The sequence below is a fragment of the Aspergillus japonicus genome (genome assembly GCF_003184785.1).
Source record: "Aspergillus japonicus CBS 114.51 unplaced genomic scaffold BO86scaffold_13, whole genome shotgun sequence".
NCBI classification, from domain to species: Eukaryota; Fungi; Ascomycota; class Eurotiomycetes; order Eurotiales; family Aspergillaceae; genus Aspergillus; species Aspergillus japonicus.
In genome coordinates, this window is record NW_020291650.1 from 525795 (window position 1) to 549736 (window position 23942).

The 23942-nt window shown below is 53.5% G+C and overlaps 6 protein-coding genes across 6 annotated transcripts; 4 read left to right on the forward strand and 2 right to left on the reverse strand.

Annotated features, from left to right (window-relative positions):
* Nucleotides 1-3726: 3726 nt before the first annotated feature.
* nimT (putative tyrosine protein phosphatase MIH1) lies at nucleotides 3727-6086 on the forward strand. Its single transcript, XM_025676243.1, has 4 exons — nucleotides 3727-4148; nucleotides 4223-4290; nucleotides 4362-4578; nucleotides 4648-6086. The coding sequence occupies exons 1-4, from the start codon at nucleotides 3895-3897 to the stop codon at nucleotides 5777-5779; spliced, it is 1671 nt and encodes a 556-aa protein (XP_025529528.1). The 5' UTR covers nucleotides 3727-3894; the 3' UTR covers nucleotides 5780-6086.
* A 797-nt stretch (nucleotides 6087-6883) lies between these two features.
* sld5 (putative GINS DNA replication complex subunit Sld5) lies at nucleotides 6884-7883 on the forward strand (the record flags this gene model as incomplete). Its single annotated transcript, XM_025669763.1, has 2 exons — nucleotides 6884-7125; nucleotides 7236-7883. Exons 1-2 carry the CDS (start codon nucleotides 6949-6951, stop codon nucleotides 7881-7883), a joined length of 825 nt encoding a protein of 274 aa, XP_025529529.1. The 5' UTR covers nucleotides 6884-6948.
* A 257-nt stretch (nucleotides 7884-8140) lies between these two features.
* Nucleotides 8141-11539, reverse strand: BO86DRAFT_387901 (cullin family protein). Its single transcript, XM_025671714.1, has 4 exons — nucleotides 11212-11539; nucleotides 10639-11025; nucleotides 8695-10571; nucleotides 8141-8632 (listed from the first exon to the last, which is right to left on the reverse strand). The coding sequence occupies exons 1-4, from the start codon at nucleotides 11251-11253 to the stop codon at nucleotides 8461-8463; spliced, it is 2478 nt and encodes an 825-aa protein (XP_025529530.1). The 5' UTR covers nucleotides 11254-11539; the 3' UTR covers nucleotides 8141-8460.
* Nucleotides 11540-11703: 164 nt separating this feature from the next.
* BO86DRAFT_387902 (DNL-type zinc finger protein) lies at nucleotides 11704-12828 on the forward strand. The gene has a single exon (XM_025671715.1). The coding sequence runs from the start codon at nucleotides 11793-11795 to the stop codon at nucleotides 12495-12497; it is 705 nt and encodes a 234-aa protein (XP_025529531.1). The 5' UTR covers nucleotides 11704-11792; the 3' UTR covers nucleotides 12498-12828.
* Nucleotides 12829-12835: 7 nt separating this feature from the next.
* Nucleotides 12836-20822, reverse strand: BO86DRAFT_387903 (putative HEAT repeat protein (DRIM)). Its single transcript, XM_025671716.1, has one exon. The coding sequence runs from the start codon at nucleotides 20764-20766 to the stop codon at nucleotides 12937-12939; it is 7830 nt and encodes a 2609-aa protein (XP_025529532.1). The 5' UTR covers nucleotides 20767-20822; the 3' UTR covers nucleotides 12836-12936.
* Nucleotides 20823-21065: 243 nt separating this feature from the next.
* Nucleotides 21066-23015, forward strand: BO86DRAFT_358927 (CwfJ domain protein; the record flags this gene model as incomplete). The annotated part of the gene is made up of 2 exons (XM_025669764.1): nucleotides 21066-21251; nucleotides 21302-23015. Exons 1-2 carry the CDS (start codon nucleotides 21238-21240, stop codon nucleotides 23013-23015), a joined length of 1728 nt encoding a protein of 575 aa, XP_025529533.1. The 5' UTR covers nucleotides 21066-21237.
* Between the last annotated feature and the right edge of the window lie 927 nt (nucleotides 23016-23942).

Here is a 23942-nt window from a genome sequence, read left to right on the forward strand (position 1 = left end):
TTGGGCAATTGCGGATTTTGGCGCCCACGGAGAGTGAGAGAGGAGCAGCTGTTAGCCTCTGTGCCCTCATCGTGACGATCTGATGCACGATTCATTGAATTCGATAGAAGTAGACCCAGACGAGCGGGGACCATGGGACAGAATTCCTCTCACTCTGCCGAACCAACCGTGAAGACGGCCGATTTCCATATTCGCATGGTTGTGGCCAGTCCGGCCGAGGAAGAGATAGACTTGTCGGTGACGTCGTAAAAACCTCGGGTGCGATGGGCAAGCTTGTGGTGTGGCATCAGCCGGGGGGGGGGGGGGGGGAACTGGCTAACCCCACACCAGGCAAGCGTACTAGAGCTGGCTGGGCTGTCAGACCGGCGCAAGTTCGTTCAGCTGAGATGGGGCCTGACCCGGCTCGGGGATTCTTGCCCATTATCTGCGATAATGATAAGATTTGTAAGACCAACTGGAGAAATCGAGCCGACGATAGATTAAACAACCGATTATGGGAAACCGGGAGCAGCGCATGCTCGCAGCGGAAGGGAAAAGACCACCCTTAGCCATGATCGGCGGGAATGTCGAGAGTCGAGACAAATAAGGGTATGGGCGCGTGTCTGGTGAACGGTCCGCCATGCGATCAGTGCGCGGGCGAGCACGGTATTTCTAGACAACTTTTCGAACCGACCATCGGGCACTCAGCCATCGTCATCGCTTGGAAAAAAATTGTTAGCCCAGTAGCTTGATCAAAGCGTCGAACGACTGTGCACCAGGAACCGGGCAAAGGTACCGTAGATGGTCGAGTCGTATAGAGTAGATCAAGCGGTTCGCCCAATACATACATAGTACTTACTGTACATACCTCCCTTCAAGGGCGGCTTCCCCTTGTCGAATGGCCGAGATGACGGAGATAGTCGGCAGATGGTAACGAGCCTGGAGGATAGGCAGGATAGGCGGGAATACTGCCAAAGTAAATCTACAATGCCGATCGGTTCAAGGTTGCGGTCTCACTCGAGAAGAGAGGTGATGGTATGGAGTAGGAGCTATTCTTCAGGTTCAGCCATAGAAGAATTAAGCGCCTGGTATGTTCGGCCGACGTTCTTCCTGAGGCAGGAACTTCCGAAAGGGGAATAGAACCCGTTCCTCTGGCTTCCCGACCGGACGACAGTAATGAGCCAGTAATGAGCTAACGAACAGTAGCAACCACGTAGTAGTTCGGCTAAGTAGGTATGCAGGATCGACCGCTGCAATCTGGAGAAGAAGATTCCCCCAGGCTTCATTCGCCCTTTGCCCAGTTCCACCGGCAGGAATGAATGGCATTGTTCGAAACTTGGATTGAAGGGCCAAGAAGAAGGAAAGGGAAAGGAAGAGAGAGAGCGAAGAAGAAACGGTCGACACCTTACGTATGAATGACAGCGTTCTCGGTTTTCCACAACTTCCAATCGAAGGCACTCGTTCCTGAAAAGATACCGGCCGGATAAGCTCTTTTTTCCGACCGAGTGGATCCGGTGGAGAATTTTATTAGATTCGATCTTCTCTTTTGGGGTTGATGAGAATGATGTATAGAGGAATTAAAGAAGAAATCCCATGAAGAAATTTTGAACGGCACACACGGGAACAAAATTTAAAATTTATTGATCCAATGTAAAAATTATCCTCAGGCCACATTTCGTCTTACTGGTGGGTTCGTCAACGAAAAAGCCCTCTGCCCCCTCATCTAAATCGAGTTTCGAGACTAGCTAAGGGATAAGGACTCCGTAGACTAACTGTATCGTCGAGGTATCTGGGTCCTAGGAAACCTTAGTAGTGGATAGATATAGAGCCTCCTTCAAAGTGATAGACAGACCGGGCCTCTGCCAGAAACGACACCAATTCGAGTCGAGCTAAAAGTAGAACCCTCCTCCATACCAGTACGACAGGATGACCGATGATCCCCGAAAGAGGCAGCTGGTCACTGGTCGGATTGAAGACCTCAGGGTTCTAGTGCTGGTGGTGCTGGGCAAATGTCAAACCTGGACAACGGTTTCTACAGCAATTGTAGTGCGACTGTTACACAGATGAAACCTGTCAGAAAAAAAAAATTGAGAATACCACCGGGGCGACCCAGTGGTGTTAGTAATGGAAAGGAAAGAAGGCGGAAAGAAAAAGGAAAGAAAAGTCCACAAGAGGGGACCGGATGGAGACACCTCAATTCTGTGTGGTCTTTGGAGCCTTGGAGGTCTTCCTCTCTGGACTGTTCGGTGATGAGACAGGCACGATCCATGCATCGACCAGCGAGAAAGGGAGTGTAAGGACGCTGATAGGCGGGGGGTTGCTGAGCAGCGGCTAGCGTTTATAATGGCGGCAAGGGAGTCCCGGCAACGAGGATGATACTCCGTCTATAGTTACTACTGCTGAAGGTACTGTACGGGTACCTACCGAACTCTCGACTTACTATACATACATCTGTACTGTACGAGTACATAACCTAATTCCCCAGCAACTGTACGTACCGGTAGGCAAAAAAAAAAAAAGGGAAAAGGAAATCCAGATCCAGATGGAGAGATTTTCTGCGCATCAAAAAAATTCAAAAGGGAAAAATGTCAACTGCAGAAATTAAATATTGCAGAAAGAATATTGGATGGATCTTCTTTTTTGCCCCGAACTGGTACCTACAGGTGTCAGGTCAGTAGTATGAAGTCAATTGCTATAGTTAAGGCACTGGGAAAAGAATACTAGGTAGAAGGTAGTGAAGGATGGGGAAATTCCCCCTCCCCCCACAGCAGGGCAACCTGGAAGGACTAGAAAACTAGTTTCATGAAAGCAGGGGAAGAGTCAAAAAGGATGGAAGCATAGAAGAAAGGGAAGAAAGGCACTACTCGTCCTTGTACCAAGGCCTGAGGCCTTATGCGGTCATTCATTCATTCATTCATTATTCAATCAGGGATTGGTCTTCGACTCCCAAACCGGTTACCTAGATTCGTGAGTGACTAGTACTAAACCTACCTTACTATGTAACTACTAAGTATGAGTACTAGGTACCTACGAGTACATGTACCAGTTAGTTACATAGTACTTACTGTACTCCTCCGTAGTGGTTTCTGACACAACCAAAAGCCCCAAACCAAACCAAACCCAGCCCAGGAAGCACTAAACCCATCGTCGCTTAAGCTCTTTCTCGAGTATCTGGAGATCCCTCCCCACTTTTGCGTTGCCATTGCAACAAGGGCATCCCTTCAGCTTCACTTTCTCCATTGTCTTTTTTCTTCTTCTCTTCTTCTTCTCCTTCTCTTCTTGCTCTACCCCAGACAGCTCTCCTCCGTCTTCATAAGAGCCTCTGTCTTTCCGTTGCATTGCATTCTCATGCTTCAGGTCCGATCCCGTCTTCAGCCCTCGTCCCTTCGGTAACCTTTCCCTCCCAGTGCATTAGCGTACCATATCTATGCTGCCAATCCCCCTCCTCATTCACCACCTGGTACTGGCTGAGATCTCTCGACGATTGCTGACTTGATCCTGTCGTATCTTTAGCCCTTCCTCCCGTCCGGCCTACTTCCTGTTTCAACCTATATCCTATCCGAAAGCACCTTGATTTAGTTCCCCTCAGCCAGCCATGTCGCTTTAAACGCTTGTCCCCCGTCTGCGAGAGAAGTCTGGGTACAGGCTGGTTAGCTGAAACAACATCATACACGCCGGTACCACAATTTCCGAGGTTGGAACTCCCACTTTGACAGTTGGGAGACAAAGGAGAAAAAGAGGAGCTGGGTGGTGGTCAATCTAGATCGGCTCCCATTGTCCCCGCATCTGCCGTGCATTGCATACAAGGGGGAGAGACAACTCGCCGCGTTCTGACGACTAGTGATCGACTTGGAACCAATCCGTGCGTGTGAATGATCGGCAAGGAAGAACTACAAGGAACCTGGGCCGGCTACAATGGAAGACTCGTCCCCGTTGGCTGCAATGCAGCCGCCGTCTGTGATGTTCGGCCACTGCTTTCGTCCCGATGCCTCGACAGCCTATGCGTCCTTCAGTCCCATGGCTGGATTGGCGCATAACACCTTCAACTTCAAAGAACTGTCCATGAAGAAGGCCCATGGGGATTACTTCAATGTGAAACCTGTGCGGGGCTCATCACCAACTGCGAGTCTTGCGGCCGACCTCTCTCAAAATTTTCATATCGATCAAAGGTCTGTCGCATGCCGTTGGTCTTTGTTAGGCCATGCGTGTGTTCATGGACAAAGGGTTCGCTGACCAAAAATAGTCCGCAATTGGCGACGCCCCGGCGATCTTTGTTCTCCTCGAGCCTGCTGGGAAAAGCCAATCGGTGTGGTAAGTGATACTCACTTCATGTGTTTAAAACGTGCTGTAAGCTCACAATTCTTTTTTTCTGGTTTCGATAGAGTCAATGACCACACCACCGCTTCCCTCCTCGCCAGCTCCCATGATGGACGCCATGGAAATGTCTCCCTTGCCGCACAAACCAGCATTCAGTTTGGTCAATGAAGTCGAGCTGGAATCGCCCTCTCTGGATTCTTCGATGGATACACCTATGATCTCGGCCGCCCCGAGCCCATTGGAAGAGTCGCCGCTGGTGAACTCGAAAGACGGTCTACAAGAGTAAGAGAGGCAGCCCAAGACTGGAGTCATTGCAGGCCTACGTGGATCTAATCACATGGTTGTCTGTAGGAGAAAGCGTCCAACATTTCTACGGCCGAGTTTAGCACGGAGCAAAGCACAGAGTTTCCAACTAGGAATGAACAAGCCGGCCCCAGAGAGTCAAGCCCCGCCGTTCAAATTTCAGAGCCGGGGAAACAGGACATCGCTCAGCGCATCTGCTTCGTTGGAGGACATGTTTTGCGAGTCACCCCAAAGAGAACGTCCGTCGTTGAAGAACCAGTCGACCGGCAATTTGTTGAGCAGCACTCGTCTCAAACCACCATTTGGCAGTAGCAACAGCCACGTCCGTGGAAACGGATCCCCGTCCGCGGCGTCGGTCCGCAAGAATTCCCACCCCACGATGCGCCCACGAAAGCAGTGTAGACGTTCGTTGAGCATGTTTGAGCATCCCGAGGATGTAGTCGTCGAAAAAGAGGCCACTTTAGTTACAAATGCACCACTCCCGTCGATCATCGACATTGAAGGATCCCCCAGCCTGCAGCTTCCTCACGTCTTTTCGGAGGACCAGGCAGATACATTGCCTCGTATCGACAAAAACATCCTGGTGGAGCTCTTGGATGGAAAATACAACGATCGTTTTGACAACGTTATGATTATCGACTGCCGTTTCGAATATGAGTACGAGGGAGGCCATATCACTGGCGCTGTCAACTACAACGACAAGGACCACCTGGCCGCCGAGCTCTTTACCTCACCCAAGCCGCGGACGGCCTTGATCCTCCACTGCGAATACTCGGCCCATCGCGCCCCGATTATGGCCAAGTACATTCGTCACCAGGATCGTGCTTTCAACGCGGACCACTACCCGCAACTCACCTACCCTGACCTATATGTCCTGGACGGTGGATACAGTTCCTTCTTCTCCAAGCACCGCTCGCTGTGCTACCCGCAGAACTATGTTGAGATGTCCGCCAAGGAGCACGAATTCGCTTGTGAGCGAGGCCTCGGCAAGGTGAAGCAACGGTCCAAGTTGAACCGCGCTCAGACCTTTGCGTTCGGAGAGAATTCGCCTCAGATGGAAGACAGCCCGACCGGGCGGTGTCGCAATGGTCCCGGGGAGCGGAACCGATTTTTGGGATCTCCGTTCGCCGAAAGCCCAGCATCCAGTCGACTCTCCGGCCGTCGGATGCTCTCCTACTAAAGTTACGAAACCTTGGTGCAGTGCACCGTGCACCACGCAATGATGTTATGACCGAATTGGAACCAGCCACGCTGCGACCACCTGATGGCTCTTCTTTTGCACCTGGCTCTTTCCTTCTGCCCTTCAGCGTTTCCTAAACATGGCCAGTGCAGGTCAATTGGCTGAACGAGTGCATTTGTGAGTTTTGGCGCAAAAGGGTTTGCATCCTTGGGCTTTGGAGGGAGACGCATTGGACCTTGGAAAGGCAGCGCCTCACCCGACCAACCCGTTCCGCTCATTTTGACTCTCGGTTTCTTTCCTATTTCCTTGGGATGATGTGGTGAAGAAAGAATTGGATTCGGCACCTTTGATGACACGCCTACTCGGCTCGTTTTCATACCTGGAATTATGATTTCACCATCGAACACGACACAGAATACCTCCCAATCACGACTTATTTGAACCGACATCCCTCTCACCGATCACTCCCTTCGGACCTTTCCTATGTTTGTTTTGAACGAGGCCCCTTCAGGATGAATCTCATCTGCATCCGAAGGACTTTTCCTCCACCGATGATACCTCGCCGTCCGGCAATTTCCTTTTCAAAGACTTTTCCAATTTTCCTTTACCGTCTTTAATCATCCTCCCGGTTTCCTGTACAATCCCGAGGGAGTGTCACACTGCTCGCCGTACGAAGTATATATCGATGTACGGCTCGTCTTGTCAGACGATAATTTTTGTTGTGCGTGGCAGCCTCGTCGACACGGCGCTGACTTGGTCTGGATGAAGCATTCGGGGTCAGACTAATAAGTGATGGACGGAGGCTGCCAGTGCAGCTGTACATAGATGAAGCGTTGGTCGGCTATTGGCCCGGCCATTAATGGAGGGGAGATGAAGATTAGAGACAGATTTCCTATGTTGGAATGAAGAAACGATTACTTTACATGTTTTCCTGAGTAGTACGGAGCAGAAAGAGTAGATACCTGAGTACTAAGGCGTACACTCGGAGCCTTGTAGTTCGGGGTGGAACTGCAGCCTGAGGCATCGGAAGCGGGGCGGATGATCTCTTTGACTCGGAGATTCCGCCTCCGCTCCGCTCCTCTCTTTCCTCTGGACGTGCGTGCTCTTTACTGATTCAACCCAACCCAAGCCAACCGAATCTCCGACCGGACGGAGTCAATGCCCCCGCGATGGACATCGACGACATTCTCGCCTCCGTGGACCGCCACGACCCGAGCACCCCGGAGTCCACGGCGCTGGACCACCAACTGCTGACGCGGTTCTGGGTGGCCGAGCGCGGCGTCTCGGAGCTGCTTCCCTGGCCGGGCCCATTGATGGACCGCCTGATGGACCGCGTTCGACGACAGGTACGGGGGCTCCTTTTCCCAGCCCTCATCATCCCTGCCCACTCCTCCCCCTCCTCTGCCCCACCAGGTTCAGCCCTATATCAAGCTAGTACTGAAATCCAACATCCAAGATCGAAACCATCGAAGACCTAGCCGCCACCTCCGCCGACCCCACCACCACCAAGACCCCCCAAAGCACCACCAACACCACCATAAACCTCACCCTCTCGATCCTGCAAACCGACCTCGCCCGCACCCAATACACCCTCCGCAGCCTGCTGCGGCAGCGTCTCGCCAAACTCACCAAGCACAGCATGCACTACCTCCTCCGCATCTCCCCGGTGCCCCTCACGCAGTCGCAGTCGCAGTCGCAGTCCCAGTCCCAAGATAGCGCAGACGTCCGCCCCGAAGACTCCATCCCAGCCCCGCTGCATGAAGGCGCCCACCCGCCGCTCTCGGCCCCCGAGGTCGGATTCCTGCAGGCCCACCAGCACCTCCTGGCCAAGCACTACGGGGACGCGTTCCTGGGGTCGTTCCCGCCGCAGCTGCGCCGGCTGGACGATAATGCCGGCGGCACGAGTATGGTGCAGGGGCCGGAGGTGCGCGAGGTCGTGTTTGTACGGTGTCTGGTGGAGGAGGTGCGGGTGGTGGTGCCGCCGGGGGATGGGGTCGAGGAGGAGGTGGTCGGCGGCACGGCGATGCGGATGGGGGACGTGTGGGCGGTGCGGTGGGAGGGGGTCAGGGATGCGTGGGGGCGCGGGGAGGTGGAGGTTCTTTAGTTTCTGGGTTGCGGTTCTTTGCGGTTGAGATGGGGGGGAAGGAGGGGGGGAGAAAGCTGGGATGAACTGCTTTGTCTATGGATTGTTGGCGATGGTTCAAGGTCCAGGGTTCGGACAGGGTTGTGTGTGTGTGTCCTGGAATATGCATGGTGGCGTTGCGAGCTTTTTTCTTTTGTTGTATTTCCCGATGATACCTACTGTATACACTGCATCTACATTTACTACATACTGCATACTACACAAGTGACAAGACTTCATTTCAATTGTCCGGCCATTCTTGGATCGAATACTCTCAAGGCGCAGGCGTAGGCGCAGGTTCAGGCTTAATCCCACCACGCCTGCACACCTGCAAACGGAACCCAGGAAATGCATTAAACAAAGCAGAACCCCCATTCCGGTGGAAATGCAACAAGACAGAAACAAAGTCTATATGAATCGCCTTTGCGCCCTCAACGCTAAGCTAAAGACCCATTTCGTTCCCCTGCTCCTGCTCTTAAAACGCTTCGATGGCGTTAAGTAGAACCCACAAGAGAAAAAAAAAAAACGCAAAACCAACAATCAGAGATAATCGTTCCAATCATGCGACGTATCCGTACGTCGGAGGGTCTTCCTCCACACGCTCCAAATACTCGCGGTCAATCAAGCTCTCGATGCGCTTCTTGATCATGTTGACATCGGGCACAAACCGCGCAGACAGTTGACTCAGGACCTCCGTCATGAGGTTGGAATGGGTCAGGGATTTGCGTTGCCTTTTCCACAAGATTAGCTCCGCCTTTATGGAATGATAGCATGAGATGCAGTGAAAACTTACTTCATGATCCGCACAATAGCGGCCTCGATGCTGGCGCCCCGCTCTTCGCCCATCTTCTTCTCCGTCTCCTTCCGCTGATCCTGATTCTCGACCTTGTTGGCGCTTCCGCTCACGACGCCGATGCGGACCTTCAGGAAGGGGCTCTGGAAGTCGTGGTTGAAGAAGAATTTGTCCGTGGGTTTGACGTCTCGGCTCATCGGCTCTTTGCGCAGGACCCGCGTCTTCTGCGCCACCGCAAGGGCTTGCAGGTTGCGAATGAGGTCATGGTCGGAGATCCGCGTGCGCTCCTTGATATCGGTGTAGGTCAAGGATTCGCCCGTGGCCACATCGTTAAACAGAAGCAAGATGACCATGGCGTATGTGGAAACGTTGAGCTCGTGTCTTTGGATCTTGCCGTTCGACCGCGGGAACTCTAGGCGTATATCCGCAGTGCCCATGGTGGGCTGCCATGAGAGCTTGCGCCCGCTGTGTTTGCCCAAGTAATATTGTTCGAAGCTCTGTTTCACGCTCTCCACTTCTTTCGGATAGATGCAGCCCAGTTGCACGTTATCACGGGTAGCACTGGCCATGATCTCCATGGGCCACATAGTGCTGGTGAGGACGTTGATGTCCAAGTCGATGCGCTTGGTGTTGGGGTCCCCAGTCTTCTTGGCGTGCTCTTTGTAGCTGGCCGTCAGATCCTCCGAGATCGTCATATCTTTGAACATTGCTTCCAAGCGCTGTGTAAACTGATTGCCCACCTCCAGTTTCATCTTCGAGATCATCTGCCGTTCCGCGTCCATGCTTACCGAGCGCTTCATGAGCAGACGACGGGAAAGATGTTTCTTGTAGTACGCCTCGAACATGTCCTTGTCCTTGACATAGCGAAGAAGCGTGATGCCGTTGTCCAGCAACGAGTCAACTTCTGTTTCTGTTTTGCCCTTAATGCCCTTCTTCAGATTCTCATCGAAGAACAGAGACAGATATTCCGAGCTGCGCGGTTCCGAGTTGATAAATTCCGAGAAACTGGTAGTAATCGCACTCTGCATGACATGGTCCGATTGGAACGAATTCTCCCAGATGTTGTCAAACTTCTTCTTCAGACCCAGAATCTCGTCCACCCACTTGATAGCAGCAGCAGTCTGCTGGTTGACCGGCTTCTCTTTCTCAGCCGGCTTCTTTGCCTTGTCACTTTTATCCGCCGAGGGCTTCTTGGGCTCTGCCGGTGTTTGTGCCAGTTCGACTGCCCCGGCGTTGATCTCTCTGCCCATTTCCACGATGCGCTTCTGGACCGCGGTTGTGAGAGGGGTCTTCTTCGGGTCGACTCGTGCGCTCAGCACATAGATACTCCGCAAGCTATCCAGGCGATCATTGTCGAGCATCTGCCGGACACCCGTGCCTTCCAACTTGACCACCTCCGCGATATTATTCTCGATCAGTTCTCGATCCAGAACCTCCTTGATCTTCGGCGCTGTTGACGATGCGAGGGTGTACGTGCACCGTTCCGTCTCTTCGGCGAGGCGGTCTGTGGCAACCTTACAGAAAGTCGCGGCATCGCCCGTCTCCAGTAAGCGTCGTCCTTCCGCCTGGTAAAACCTTTTGCTTGCGTCCAGGAACGCCGGCTCGAATATGGTCAGGTAGAGCTTCGACGACTCCTCCTCGGTAATCGTCTCGTATAGCCCTTCCATCATGGTGACGCAATGGCGGATCAATGGGCGGTCGATGATCTGCCCGGACCGTTCGAGCTGGATCATGAAAAGGATGGTCGACTCGAGCACACCCACCACCGTCGTCTTGGAGTCCGATCGGATCGGCGACCGTAATACATGGTCTCGAAATAGTGCCATGGCGGCCGCGTAAATCGACGGCTTGCGGTGGTCGGTCGACATGACTCGATCCTAGAACCCAGAAAGGTCAGCCACCAACGATCCAGCCTTTCGTCCGATCTCAATATGTGGAACATACCATATACATGAGCACATCCGTGATCATACCCATGCACAGCTGATGGTCTTCGAAGGCCTCCTTCATGGCGGCCAGGAACCTTTCACCGGCTTCCCGACGCTCATTGGCCTGATCTTGCACCTCCGCAAGCTCCTTCGCGAGCAGCAGGCTAGACGAGATGGCCGCCGTCACCCGGGTCTTGACCTCATCTTCGAGCCAGTCTTGTTCCAGTTTCTTGATCCGTTCGTAGAGGTCCTCCCCGCGCATCATCAGGACGATATTATAGGAGTTACGGTACAGTTGCTCGAAAGAGAGGTTGGAGGCATCTTTGGTGTGAATCTTCTTCAACGAGGTCGAGAGATCGGCCCAATTCGTCTCAAAATCGTCGCCTTTATTCGCCGTGAGGCCCTGTATTTCTCTCAGTTAGCGAAGATGTCTGGTGGGCATGGTTGGGGGTGGACAGTTGTGGCCGCGGAGTCGGTTGTTGATCGCCACCGGCACTGGTTCCGCGCGAGAGATAACTCTTGGCTTGACGGTGGTAGACGATAGAGATAATTATGAGGCATATAATAATGAAATAGAAGAAAGACTCACCCTCCGCGGAGCGCGAATCCGCTGTCGTGCTCTCATAGCCATGGCGAATTTACTAACGTTGTATACTCGGGCGTTGGCATGCGCGGGGCAACGCTCCGGCCTGGATATGGATAAGATTTGGATAAGATTCCGAGAGGAGACAAAAAGTCCCTGAGGAACGGAGAACGTAGCTAGCGAGAGTGGCGAGAGAGGATTATCCAAACGCCCAACCTAGCGATGCAGAGGAACAAGGGTATAGCTTAGTCAGGCAAGGCGAAGACAAAACTTAAGCGCTCAAGCACGTAACCACATTCAGGGTAATTCCGAGCAAATCAAGCCCAAAAGTAAATGAGATAGATAGATAATTATGGGATGGATAGATAGTGTACCGTACAGTCCGTAACGTGCAGGGCGGAAGGGCCGAGGGCCTGGAAGAACTTATCTCCGAGGTAAACTCCGCGGGCGCGGAAACTCCGTCATTCTCTCGCTTTCTACAACCTGTAGAAGTATTCACTCAAATCTTTTTTTTCTTTCGATTGTCCTTCACCCAAACCACATCACCTCACTCCCTCACAAATTCAAACATCCACCAAGAAACAACAATGCGCTCCATCCAATCCCTCTCCCACGGCCTCCGCGCCCTCACCCAACGCTCCCTCCCCCGCGCAGCAGCCATCTCCACACCCTCACCCTCATTTGCTTCAGCATCATCGCGCCCATTCACACACCTCACCCCACGCTCACCACGTCCACCCCAAACCCTCCCAAGACCCACAATCACCACTCTCCTCTCCGCGCGCCACAAATCCACAACAACCACCACCCCAAGCCAATCGACCGAGGAGAGTAGCAACAGCAGCAGCGACAGCAACCACACCCTCACCGACCGCCACTCCTCGGCCGCCACCGACGCGGCGCACGCGGAGCAGAACCGCCTGCGCCGCGAGCAGGAGCCCGCCTACCAGATTACCTTCACCTGCAAGCCGTGCGGCGGGCGCTCGTCGCACCGCATGTCCAAGCACGGCTACCACCGCGGCACCGTGCTGATCCAGTGCCCCACCTGCAGCAACCGGCACGTCATCGCCGACCACCTGAACATCTTCTTCGACCAGAAGAGCACCCTCGAGGATATCCTGGCGCGCCAGGGGGATAAGCTGCTGCGCGGGTACACCAATGGCGATATGGAGTTCTGGGAGAATGGGGAGGTCAAGGAGTCCGAGGCCGTCGCTGTGGCTGGGAAGGAGAAGGGTGACGCTGGGAATGGGGCTGGGGATGGGGATGGGCAGTCGCAGGGTCGCATTGCTTGAATCCGGGGCTGGGTTGCTGGGTCATGCGCGATTTGCGGTTTGTTGCGTGGGTGGTGCTGAATGATGAGGTGAAGTGGAAGTGAAGGGAAGGAAACGTTGGGTTGTGGTTTTCTGCTGGAGGTATTCGGAAAGCGTGGTGCTAGAGGCGTTTTGATCGTGTCTGTCTTGGACTTGTTTTGGCTGTCTACTTGCTTCTTGCTTCTGTGGATAGAAATTGTGGGAGGTTCAGATGTAACAACACGCTGCTCTACAAACATACTTAGGGCTGGACTCTGAAGATGATGAAGCGAAGAAGAAAAGAAATCATGTAATATAATATACTAGAACGAAGGAAAAATCTCCTATCCTCTCCTTCAACGCCGTGGACTTTTGATATGGCAGCTCCAGAAGATGTGAACAAGAAGAAAAGAAATCACGTAGTATAGACAAAGCTCCCCTCTTACCACCCACGTCTCTTGCCGCGGTGCTCGGCCCCTCGTTCCTTGCGCTTCTCGCGCTTGCGGTCGTTCCTCCTCCTCTTGTCCTTCTCGTATCTCTCGGGTTCAGCGACCGCCTCAATGCGCCGCTTAACGCGTCTGCCTTCACGTCGCTCCTTGATTGCGTCTTGGACTTCGCCCATCTGCTTCACGAACTCGGTGGTACCGAGCTTCTTCTGAAGGATATCAAGCACCTCGTGGCAGTTGGCCACAAGGGATTTGTACGACTCGCGGAACGCCTCGTCCGAGGAGCGGGGCGCCGGAATCGTGTTGTCCGTCATGTGCTGGAGAGGGAGCAGAATGACGGCGAGGGATCCGCTGAGCTGGTCAACCTCGAGATGGCGGCACAGCGAAGCGAGAAGACCGATGGCAGCGGTCTTGGGAACCAGAGACTGCGCCCGAGTGGTGATGAGTTCGCGGCGGAGAATGGAGGACGTCTGCTCGAAGATATACCGAATGGCAGGCTTCGACTTGGGAGCGGACTGTTGGGCTTCCTCCTCGTCGTCTTCGTTCTCGCTGTCACTGGCGTCCGACTCTGCGTCCTTGCCACCGGACCTCGTGAACTCCAACCCATTCTGAGCGCAGCAGCGACCCAGGAAAATAAGATTGCGGACGGATTGCATCGCAAGCTCCTCGCTGACTGCCGGAGTGTGGAGACAGCGCAAGCTGGCACGGATCAGCTGCAACATAGCATCTTTGTCAAGCGACAACCCCGTGGAACCAGCCAGCGGGATTGACGCGTAGCCCTTGGTGGCGTTGAAGCGTGCTAGGTCCGCGAACCATGTACCAACCAGGTTCGAGGCGCAGGTCTTAACCCAGGCGTGAGTGTAGAACAGACTCTCGCGGACGGCAGCCCAGATCGGCGCACGATCCGCGGAAAGCGCCATAGCGGGGACGGTCTTGCAGAGCTTAGAGAAAAGCTGCAGAGCGAAGTATAGGGTTTGCCAATTCTCGTTATCTTCGGCTTTGAGGACTGGCTGCATGATGGACGGCAATATATCCAGAACGAATCGAGCCTCCTTGTCTTTCTCCGTTGCATCAACTTCGAAGTAGATTCTCATGGCCTGTAGGCCCGTGCTGTTCAAGAGCATGTTTTCCGTTTGTTCCAGCCAAGAGTGTAGAGGCGTAAGCATGGTCTTCATCTGTTCCCCATCGGCCCGGGAGTATAACTCTCCCAGTAAGTGGCCAGCCATCTCCCTGCACTCAGGCGCATCGTCATTCGACATCACAATGACAATGGGTAGGAAGAACGTGCTGACAATGTCTTGAGCCAGCTCATCGCCCGTCTTAGACAGCAGCAAGTGAATGGCCTCCATGACTGATTGGCGCCCTTCTTGGTGCTTATATTCCAGGTTCTTAGCCAAGAAACTGAGCTGTTTGGTCCATCTGTTCTTGGCCTGCGGGTACTCAATCAGGAAGTGGACGTACGTGCCCCGTGCTAAATCACGAGCGGCGCGTGTCTGGTTGGTGACCATCATGGAAGCGATGCTATCGGCCAGTTCATAAATTTCAGGCACCACGAACTTGCGAGACATCACTGCACGGACGAAGTTGAAGGCGATACCTTGACGGTCAGGCTCCTCAATATCTGAGTTGAGACGTTGGAGGAGATACGCAAGGTGACCGTCCCTGATCTTGGTGCTTTTCCGTTCTCGCAGCATGGCCGTGATTAATTTCAGGGAGGCTTGCGCAGCCTCCGTATTGGTGCTCGGTGCCTCTTTGACGACCTTGACAGCTTCTGTGATGTACACATGGTGGTTGGCATCGATCTCCGGAATTGGAAGCTTGATGATTGTCGACAACAAGCGGAGAGCTGAAGTCTTGACTTCCTCATGTGCCTGGACAAGTGAGTCGCCGATGACAGGAATGAACCCAGCCAGATTTCCGGGAGTGAGCAAGGAATTGTACTTGTTCAAGACAGTCCGCAGGACATCAAGAGAGAAGCGCGTCAACTTGTAAAGATAAGAAGTCGTGCTTCCTTTCTTGTCGCTGCGCTTGTGAAACTTGAGGTCAATCAACAGATTTTCTTCCTGTGCCGATTTGGCAGTCTTGTTCTCCGCTTGGACAGGTCCTTTGTACGTCTCCTTGATGATCTCGTAGCAGAACATTAGGATGTCGCGACTTTCCACTCCAGGGTTCCTCAAAAGACCGACGCCAATTCGCCGCAGTAACTCGTCGACTTTCCTGACAATATTCGAGTTGAGCTTCTCCAGTAGAAGCGATTGCAGAGGTCGTAGAAGCCTGGCAAGGTTGGGAACGGTAGCATTCTTTGCTAAGAGCTCCATCGAATCGTAGCTCTTGCTGCTCTTGACTTCCGTCATTTTGCTCACATACTCTTCTGCTTCCTTCTCCTGGCCCACAGCGCCAAACGTGTCGTCCATGACGATAGAGCCCAGTTCTGTCAGGCAATCATCCAGATCGCCCTGTTTGAACACGTCCGTCGTACCGACGAGTATAGAGTGAACCGTGAAGGAAAGCACGTGACGCTGATAACCCTTGGTCAAAGTGGTGCGCAATTCCTTGAGGATGTATTTGAGGTAAGCAGGACCCAGAAGGAGCGCAATCTCATTAAGCGTCTTTCTAGCAGTGTCCCGTGAATCCTGAGCCTTACTCTTGAGGATGCTACAAACATCCAAAAGAACTGGGGGCAAACGAATGGCCATATCTTCCTCGGCCAACAACTTCAAAAGCTTGATGGTGGTGACCGCAGCTGGCAAACGTAGACTCATCTGCGCTTCATTCTTGTGATGAATAAAGCTGGTCAACTGAGGGATGAAATTAGAAGTAAGCTCGTTCGCAACCTTTGCGGCTGAAGGGATGGTTCGCGCGAGAGTAGAGGTCGGCTCTGAAGTCTCGAGACCATCCATTCCACTTTGAGCAGCATCCTTGATAGCTTTATGCTGTTTCACCGCGTTGGTCAACGAGTCAGACATCTTGCCCAGAAGTTTCAGTATGCTCTTCTCCAACTCCGACTTGCTTTGTATGTATCCGCGATACCTCCGGAAAATGGCACGAAACTGGGGCCACTCCAATGATTCTGCAAGAGTGCCGATAGTATTCACAGCTTCGGCGGTCAAGTTGTGAGCCGCCTCATCGACCTCTTCGTCAAACACAAAGTGTTCATTGAGAGGGATGAAAATGGTGCTAATGTTGGACGCCTGGAGATTGCCCTTGGCTGCTTCGCCTGCCAAACGGCGCAGTGCACGCAGACGACGATGTTGTTGAATGTGCAGGACGTTGTTGAAGAACGAGGCTTCTTCATCGTCACCCACGAGCAAGACATGCATGTCTTTCACGGTGGGGCGTTCAGGGTTCAACTTGATGAAGTACCCCAGCGCAGCCACAAACTCGGCGCGGATAAGCTCTGACTTCTGGCGAACACCGGCCTGCAAAGCAGGGAACAAGATATCCGTTACAAGCAGTTCCATTTCGTCCTTATCCTTGGGAAGAATGGCTCGCTCCATGAATCGCTTCAGGCCGAAAGCAGCACTCGTCCGGATTGCGAGTTCTTCCTCATCCTTGACTTGATACAATACATTGTAGAGCAGCGGGCGCCACTGCTTGGCGTCAAGCTTCTCCCACAAATCGTCGTTGATTTCTCTGAAAGCTTGCAGTCGGCGTTCGTAATCGACTTCCAGCTTCTTTCTGGAGATGGAGTTCAGGTCCTCACAGAGACTTGCAACCTTGGTAAGATCAGAGTCGTGGGAGGCGAACGCCGTGAAGACTCTGGACAGCACTTCTCTATTCGCATCATCCCGGAAGTAATCGAAAAGGGACGAGATGGCCTCAAACACGGCTTTAGTGAGCTCAACATCCTCCTGGTGGTTGAATAAGGGAAGGAAATGCTCCAAGGAGCGCAGGAGGCCAGATTTCGTTTTAGGGGACACCCTGTCAGGGGGTTGGCGGAGAAGATAGGTAGTGATGCTGATGAGGCTGTATGTCTCCTTCGAGGATTCGACACAAGGCGAGATGAGGGAAAGAGTTTGAACACCCGAGACAAGCAATGTGCGAGATGGGCCGCGTTTGAGGAGCTGGGCCAGGTGAGACAGAGTGTGCTCAATATAAGGACCCAGAACCTGAGTCTTAATTTCGTCCGCGGGAATATCACTCATGGTCTCGTTATCCTGAAGCGTCTTTCCGGTGGCCAGGCCGATCAAGGGATTCAAGACCTCATCCATGACGAAAGCCTTGACTTCATCTCGTGCGGAGTCGACACCAAGAATATCCACCACCTTCGTCAAAAGGGCATCGTTGAATTTGGTGAGATAGAATGACGATTTCGGGGCAGTGGCCCAGGTATGGAAGAGCTTGAGGAGACCGGATACGCCCTGGGCGGTTTCAATGGCGAAGTCTGCCAGTCTTGGGTTGATCACCTCGTCGAAAATGATGCGAACGTAAGATGACCAATCGACCTCGAGAGATATGGCAAAGACGAGGTCGAGACAGCGTACGCACGTGTAGCGAATATTACGCAGCACTGTCAGCTGCCGTTCTTCCTGCGAGTCTGCAGCTGACGCCGTCTGCGCTTTCTCAAGTTCTCGGCATGCTCGCACAAGACAATAAAGCACCACGTTCATAGATCTCTCAGCGTAAGGGACCATTCGGTTTTGAAGTGTTTCGAAAACAGTTTCAATCATCTTCAGCAGACCCATTTGTTTCCTTGGACTAGCCAGAGACTGCTCGAAAGCTTGCTGCTCAATTTGACCATCGCGGACAAGACTAACATCGCTAAGAGGACCGAATGAAACTTGCATGAAGACCTCGAATTCCTTATCAGGTAGCTGTGACAGGGTTCTCAGAATGGCCTTTCTCCGACCCGTTTGCCCTGCCTGGCTAGAAGTCGCGCCTGCCTTCGAAATCATACGACCATACAATACACGGAGGAGAACAGGGACGAGCTCAGGCCGGTGTGCTTCCTCGATCAAGCTATCTTCGCCGCCAACGCGAACGAACACAGAAAGCTCATCCCTAAAGCGGTTTTCATCCATAATGTTCATAAGATTTTCTTGGTAGGGGACAATACTTGGTGACTTCCAAGTAAAGAGAGCTTTGAGTGCGCATTTTTGAATGTCGGAGTTACCATGGCAAAGCAATCCCAGGATAGCATCGTGGATCTCAGGAGCTTTGTATAGAACACGAGGATTCACAAATTGACCAAGAAGCCTGAGGAATGCCAGACGATCGAGGAAGCCCCAAGGGATAAAGTCTTCGTCCAAGGGACTCTCGTCGTCGTCACGCGAAGCCCACTGGAGAAACAAGGGCGCAATTTGGCGGAATCGTTTCTCTGCGATATTGGGGATGGCGTTCAAAACACGCAGAGCATGGGTTCGGGGAGAGGCTGGCAGTGCATCTGTGAAGGTATGATCCTTGCTGTACTCGTCCTCTAGCAATGAATCGGGTTGCTCAGGGCCTTGGAAATATTTAGCGGATATATCTTCGATCCTGGCCGCGTTGAAGCACTGGAAATACCCAGACCGGTAGTCAGGGGTTTCTTCCTCTTGCTCATCCGCACTCGTGTCCAAAGAGCCCCGTTCAAGGAGCCACTTCATGGCAAGATCGGAAATGATCTTCTCACCCTCAGGGTTCTCGCTCATCGATTTCAAGGCCTCCGCAGAATCGTCCCACAACGGAGTCATCTTCTTGGAAAAGAGTCCAAAACAGAAATTAGGAATCAACCTAGCCATCCACCTACGAGGAACCACTTGTGGATAAGCTAGAGCAAGCTTACGCACTTGCATTGCCAAAACTCTATGGCTATGAAGCGTCAAGGGACTCTCTTCGATCTCAATAGCCAAAGAGATCAGCTCAGCATCATCGCCCAATGCTTGAACCAGTTCTCTAAGGATTTTCAAAGACAATGACCTGAGTTTCTGGGACGGGCCGTTGAGATTGGTAATGAGCACTTCCGCAAAGTCTTCGACAGCGGAGTCATTGAGGTCGATGTCTCCGTTCAGTGCCGAGATATAGGCCAACGTCGCTTCGAGGAACACTGGAAGACGAGAGTACGTCGCGGCTACTGCACTGATCTGCTTCCAGAGAGAGCGGTCGAGTGTCTCGGACTGTAAGGCAAGTTCCACATATGCCTTGAAGCCCTGGCCCAAGTAGAATTTGGTTGTCGCAGACGTATCCACATTCTTCTTGTTCTTCTTCAGGGTCCGAAGCAGATGACCATGCAAGGTTTGTACCATATCGGGCAACAAAGTCGGTTCTGTTGACAACGACATTGCATTCGGGAGCTTAGAATATGCGTTGACAAGACTCAATTCGGTAGCATTGTGTGTGGGCTTGCTCAGAGTATCCTTGACACGGGATTTCCACGATGCAGGGCAGGTGATGTACCCAGGCTTGGAGACTTCTGATGTAATACAACCAGCCTGGTTCAGCCGCAACAAGGCCAGGCAGAGCTCATGCTCGTGCTGCTGCCACAATGTGTTGACGAATTTCTGGAAATAAGGCAGGACGACACTATGGAATCTCTCGGGACCCCACTCCGAGAAGGTAGCGCAAAACGGCAAGAAGAAGGATGAAAGTTTGTCGCTGGTCACAGCATCCATGAGTGAACGCATGTATGGCAACATCTCATCCATTGGGGAGACTTGAAGTGCATATGCGACTGCTGTCAGAAGCTGCGGGGCAGCCTCGGCGTACGCCTCCGGCGCCTCTGCAGCCTTCTTGAGCAGACGAAGAAGGACATTATGAACAGGCTTCCAGACCTTGACTCGAGAACCCTTGCGAGTGGCAATACACTGGAAGATCAGGCGACAGCATGCGTTCGCATGTTGCTTGTCGGTCTTGGAGCAGGATGATTCGATGTAAGAGCGGACGGTATCCAGGATGGGTTCATAGGTCTCGGCGAACGTATTGTGCATTATGTTGATAAGCAATCCGCAAGCGACGTCTAGTGCCAAACTGCTTTGAAGATCATCCCCGGTGCAGATATGTTCCAGAATGCAAGTCAGGATATCAGTTCCGTTGGAGTGAATGCCATTCTTGACACCCTTGATGGCGTCGGAGAACATGGCCATAAGTCCGTCCTTGTAGATATCAACATTTTTGTCGTCACCAGCTGCTTGGCGCAGATCCTCCAGGAGGAATGAGACCGCACGTTGTAGGGGAGTAGGGTTCTTGTAATAGACCAGACCCGCCTTGCGAATAAGGAATGACATGGACTCGGCGGCGAATCGGGCAACATGTGTCTTTTGTCGTTCTTTGCCGAGATAGGGTGTCATGATACCCAGCAGCTGCCGGAGGTCTGGGACCAAAAGTCGTGAGAGGAACTTGAAGATCCATGCCAGGCAGCTGAAGCTCCATTCGACAACTTCGACGTCGGTATGGGTGGCTGCAACGGATGCGACGAGGGTGACGGCCGTGGCGAAGTGCTTCTCGAAGCGTACACCCAGATCTCGTGCAAATTGGGCAAGAAGAGCCAAGAGTGGCTCTATCGACAACTGATCCCTCTTCTCGATGAACTCCACCAGCAGGTTCATGATCTTGTCCTCATGGTACAGGATCTGGGCCAGACTCTCGCACAGCGGGTTGACTCGGCGGGCGAATTGTACGAAGTTCTCGGAGAGGTTCAACTCAACCCAGTGGTCGAAGGCCGAACGGAAGTAGGAGGAGGTCTCATCGCCTTCTTCACCAAAGCTGGGGCGGCGCACGCGATGGATGGGGTCGATCTTGAGCTTTGCGACGCGCTGCGAAAACGGTTCGAATCGATGCGACTTGGTTGTCTCTGTCCCTCCCTTGACCCGCTTCACGGGCTTCGACCGCGAAGAAGACGACGCTGCTACCATCCTGATGTATGATGGCGACGAAAAATAAGCAGCGCCGCTGTGTATATGGATTTAATAATATCAAAATGATGGGAGCTGGTTCAATCACCGCCCCTCTTTGCCGTATAGACAAAAAAATTCATCGGTGCCGCGGCAACCTTGTTCCGGGTGCGGAGATTGTCTCTTTTAGCGCCGGGGTTAACAACTGGCAACTGGCAAGGCTTATCACGTGGGCCGCAGTGGGCCCAAGCTCCTGCCGCTCCATTTTTGGCGATCCAGCCCAGTCTTCATTCCATTCAATTCAATCTACGAGATACATACTTTGGAGTCAATATATTGGATTGGACTCACTGCGGGCTTGGAAGAACAACTGGGTTTCTCATTGCGCAAACGCAGATACCAACAGGCTGAAGTCCATACAACCCTGATTGAGTCCAGTGCGACTCCAATTGCGCCAGCCTCGATTCTTGCATCATAGTATCGAATCGCAACATGGCTTCCAAGATGTGAGTGCGCCGGTCACAGTCCCGTCACATATTCACTGACATCTCCCCAGTGTCGTCATCGGAGGTGTCAACTGTGAGCTCCAAGACGTCTTTACCAAACTTGCGAAGCTGCATGTCAAGCAGAATTTCTCCTTCGCCATCATCGTCGGAGACCTCTTCGGTGACTGCTCGACGGAGCATGAGTTGGAGCAAATATCCGCCCTGCTCTCAGGCAGCATCGCCGTACCTCTTCCAACCTACTTCTCTTTGGGCAGCCGGCCACTCCCCACGCGAGTGATCGAGGCGATCGAGGCCAACGATGAAGTCTGCCCTAACCTATACTTCCTGGGCCGCCGCGGCACCCTGAAGACCGCCGAGGGCATCCGCATCGTCACCCTGGGGGGCAAGCTCTCGACAGACAACCAGGCCTCCTCCGACAAGTACCAGCCCAGCTACACCGAATCCGACGCTCGCACCCTCTACGGCGCGCACTCCGCCGACATCCTCATCACCAACCAATGGCCCAAGGGGATCCGCACGGGCTCCAAGGCACCCTTCCTGGAAGAGGCCGCGACGACGGCGCCCCCGGAAGAAGTCCAATGCATCTCCGACCTCTGCTCGACGCTCAAACCGCGCTACCACCTCACCTCCACGCCGGACTTCTTCTTCGAGCGCGAACCCTTCTTCCACCTCCCCACCTCCGAGGACGACAACCCCGACACCAAGCCACTAACCCGCTTCATCAGCCTCGCCTCCTACCGCAAGGCCAGCAAACAGAAATGGATGTACGCCTTCACGCTGGATCCGAAAGCCGCCGCGCCGCTGACCATCCCGGCCGGCGCAACCGCCTCCCCCTTCCCCGCCCCAGCCCACCTCAAACGCAAGCCCCTCGACAGCCAACAAGACAGCTTCCAGCGCTTCGATCAAAGCCACCAGCATCACGAGCACCGGCCCCGCAAACGGGCCCGCAACAACGGCGGCCTGCCACCCCCGGGCCCCGATCAATGCTTCTTCTGCCTGTCCAACCCTAACATCGCGACCCACCTCATCACCTCCATCGGCGAGGAGAGCTACCTCACGACCGCCAAGGGCCCGCTCCCCACCGCCCGCACCTTCGCCCGCCACGACCTCAACTTCCCCGGCCACATGCTCATCATCCCCTTCACACACACCCCGACCCTGCCCGCCATTACCGACGAATCCTCCCGCCGCGCCACCTACGCCGAGATGACCCGCTACCGCACCGCCCTGCACGCCATGCTCCAGCGCCGCGCCGCCGGCGCCCTCGGCGCCGTCACCTGGGAGGTCAGCCGGGGGAACGGCATCCACGTGCACTGGCAGTTCCTGCCCGTGCCGGCGGCCCTCGTCCAGCGGGGCCTCGTCGAGGCCGCCTTCAAGGTCGAGGCCGAGAACCTCAAATACCCGCGCTTCGAGGCCCCCACCGCCACCGCGGACCCCAGCAGCGAACCCGGGGACTTTTTCCGGGTCTGGATCTGGAGTCCCTCTGCCGCTGACTCCGACACCAACACCAACACCAACAACCCCACAACAACAGCAGCCACAGCCCCAGCCCCAGCCCCCGGCACCGGCACCGACAAAACCATCCTCCTCCCCCTCGGCCCGGAGTTCCGGTTCGACCTCCAATTCGGACGCCGGGTCATGGCCAAGCTAATGGAACTGGAGAAGCGGATCGACTGGCGCAAGGACGTCCAGTCGCAGGAGCAGGAGGAAGCGGATGCGGTGGCCTTCAAGGAGGCGTTCAAGGAGTTTGACTTCACCTTATAGACCAAAGAAACGAGAGGTTCGCCAGGGTTGGGACGCGAAAACTGAAGGACCTTGGCTTTGATTCTACTATCTAGGGTATTTCGCGCAAGGTAGAAGTGTATTTTTATAGGGGGCTCACATTCCCAATACAAACAATACCCGGCCGATTCTTTTGCGGATGGGGTTTTTGTCTGCAGCTGATTCGACTATACCTTACCGTATGTACTGTCTCATAGGGGTTTAGCGTGGCGGTACTCTGTAGTTGGATGGTATTCATTGGATAGTCAGACATAGTCAGACATGACAATGGTTACGTCGACATGTAATACGAGATACTGTAGCGAGGACGAAGACGGGGCATGCAAGAGATAGCATGGGCCCAGGTGTCTTGAAGCTCCTCACTCGGCGAACCATACGAGATCGAATATCCAGGCAGGATTGTACGGCAGGAGCCATTCCACTTGATTTACTTCACAATCATCACATATACCAAATAAAGATACATCATGCAGGATTTTATCCAAGCGGGCCATATCGGACCAAGTATGATACAAGGGAAGGTATATACAAGGTCATGCACGGGCAAAAAGGTCTGGGGGCTAGGACGTATAGTGTGGCATTCCGATGATTAGAGAAGGCCAAGGGCTCTCTGATAACCAAAGATGAATGCAAGAAGGAGATGCGCAGCGCAGCGCTGGGTCACTTTTCGGCGTGAAACTCGGTCTTGACTGCTTGCGTGGGGATTCTCCAGGTAGAAAGAGGCTCACTCAGGGTGTGAGTGGGCTTGTCTAGAAGTTTTCGAATATCATGGTAGCCCATATCCTTGCGTTGGGGATTCTACCTAAACTTGGTCAGGTCATGTTGATTTGCGTCATAATGGCTTCGACATTCAGGGTCATTGGGAATTCTTGAATTGAATTTCAAAACACAGGCGGGTATCAATCCGTG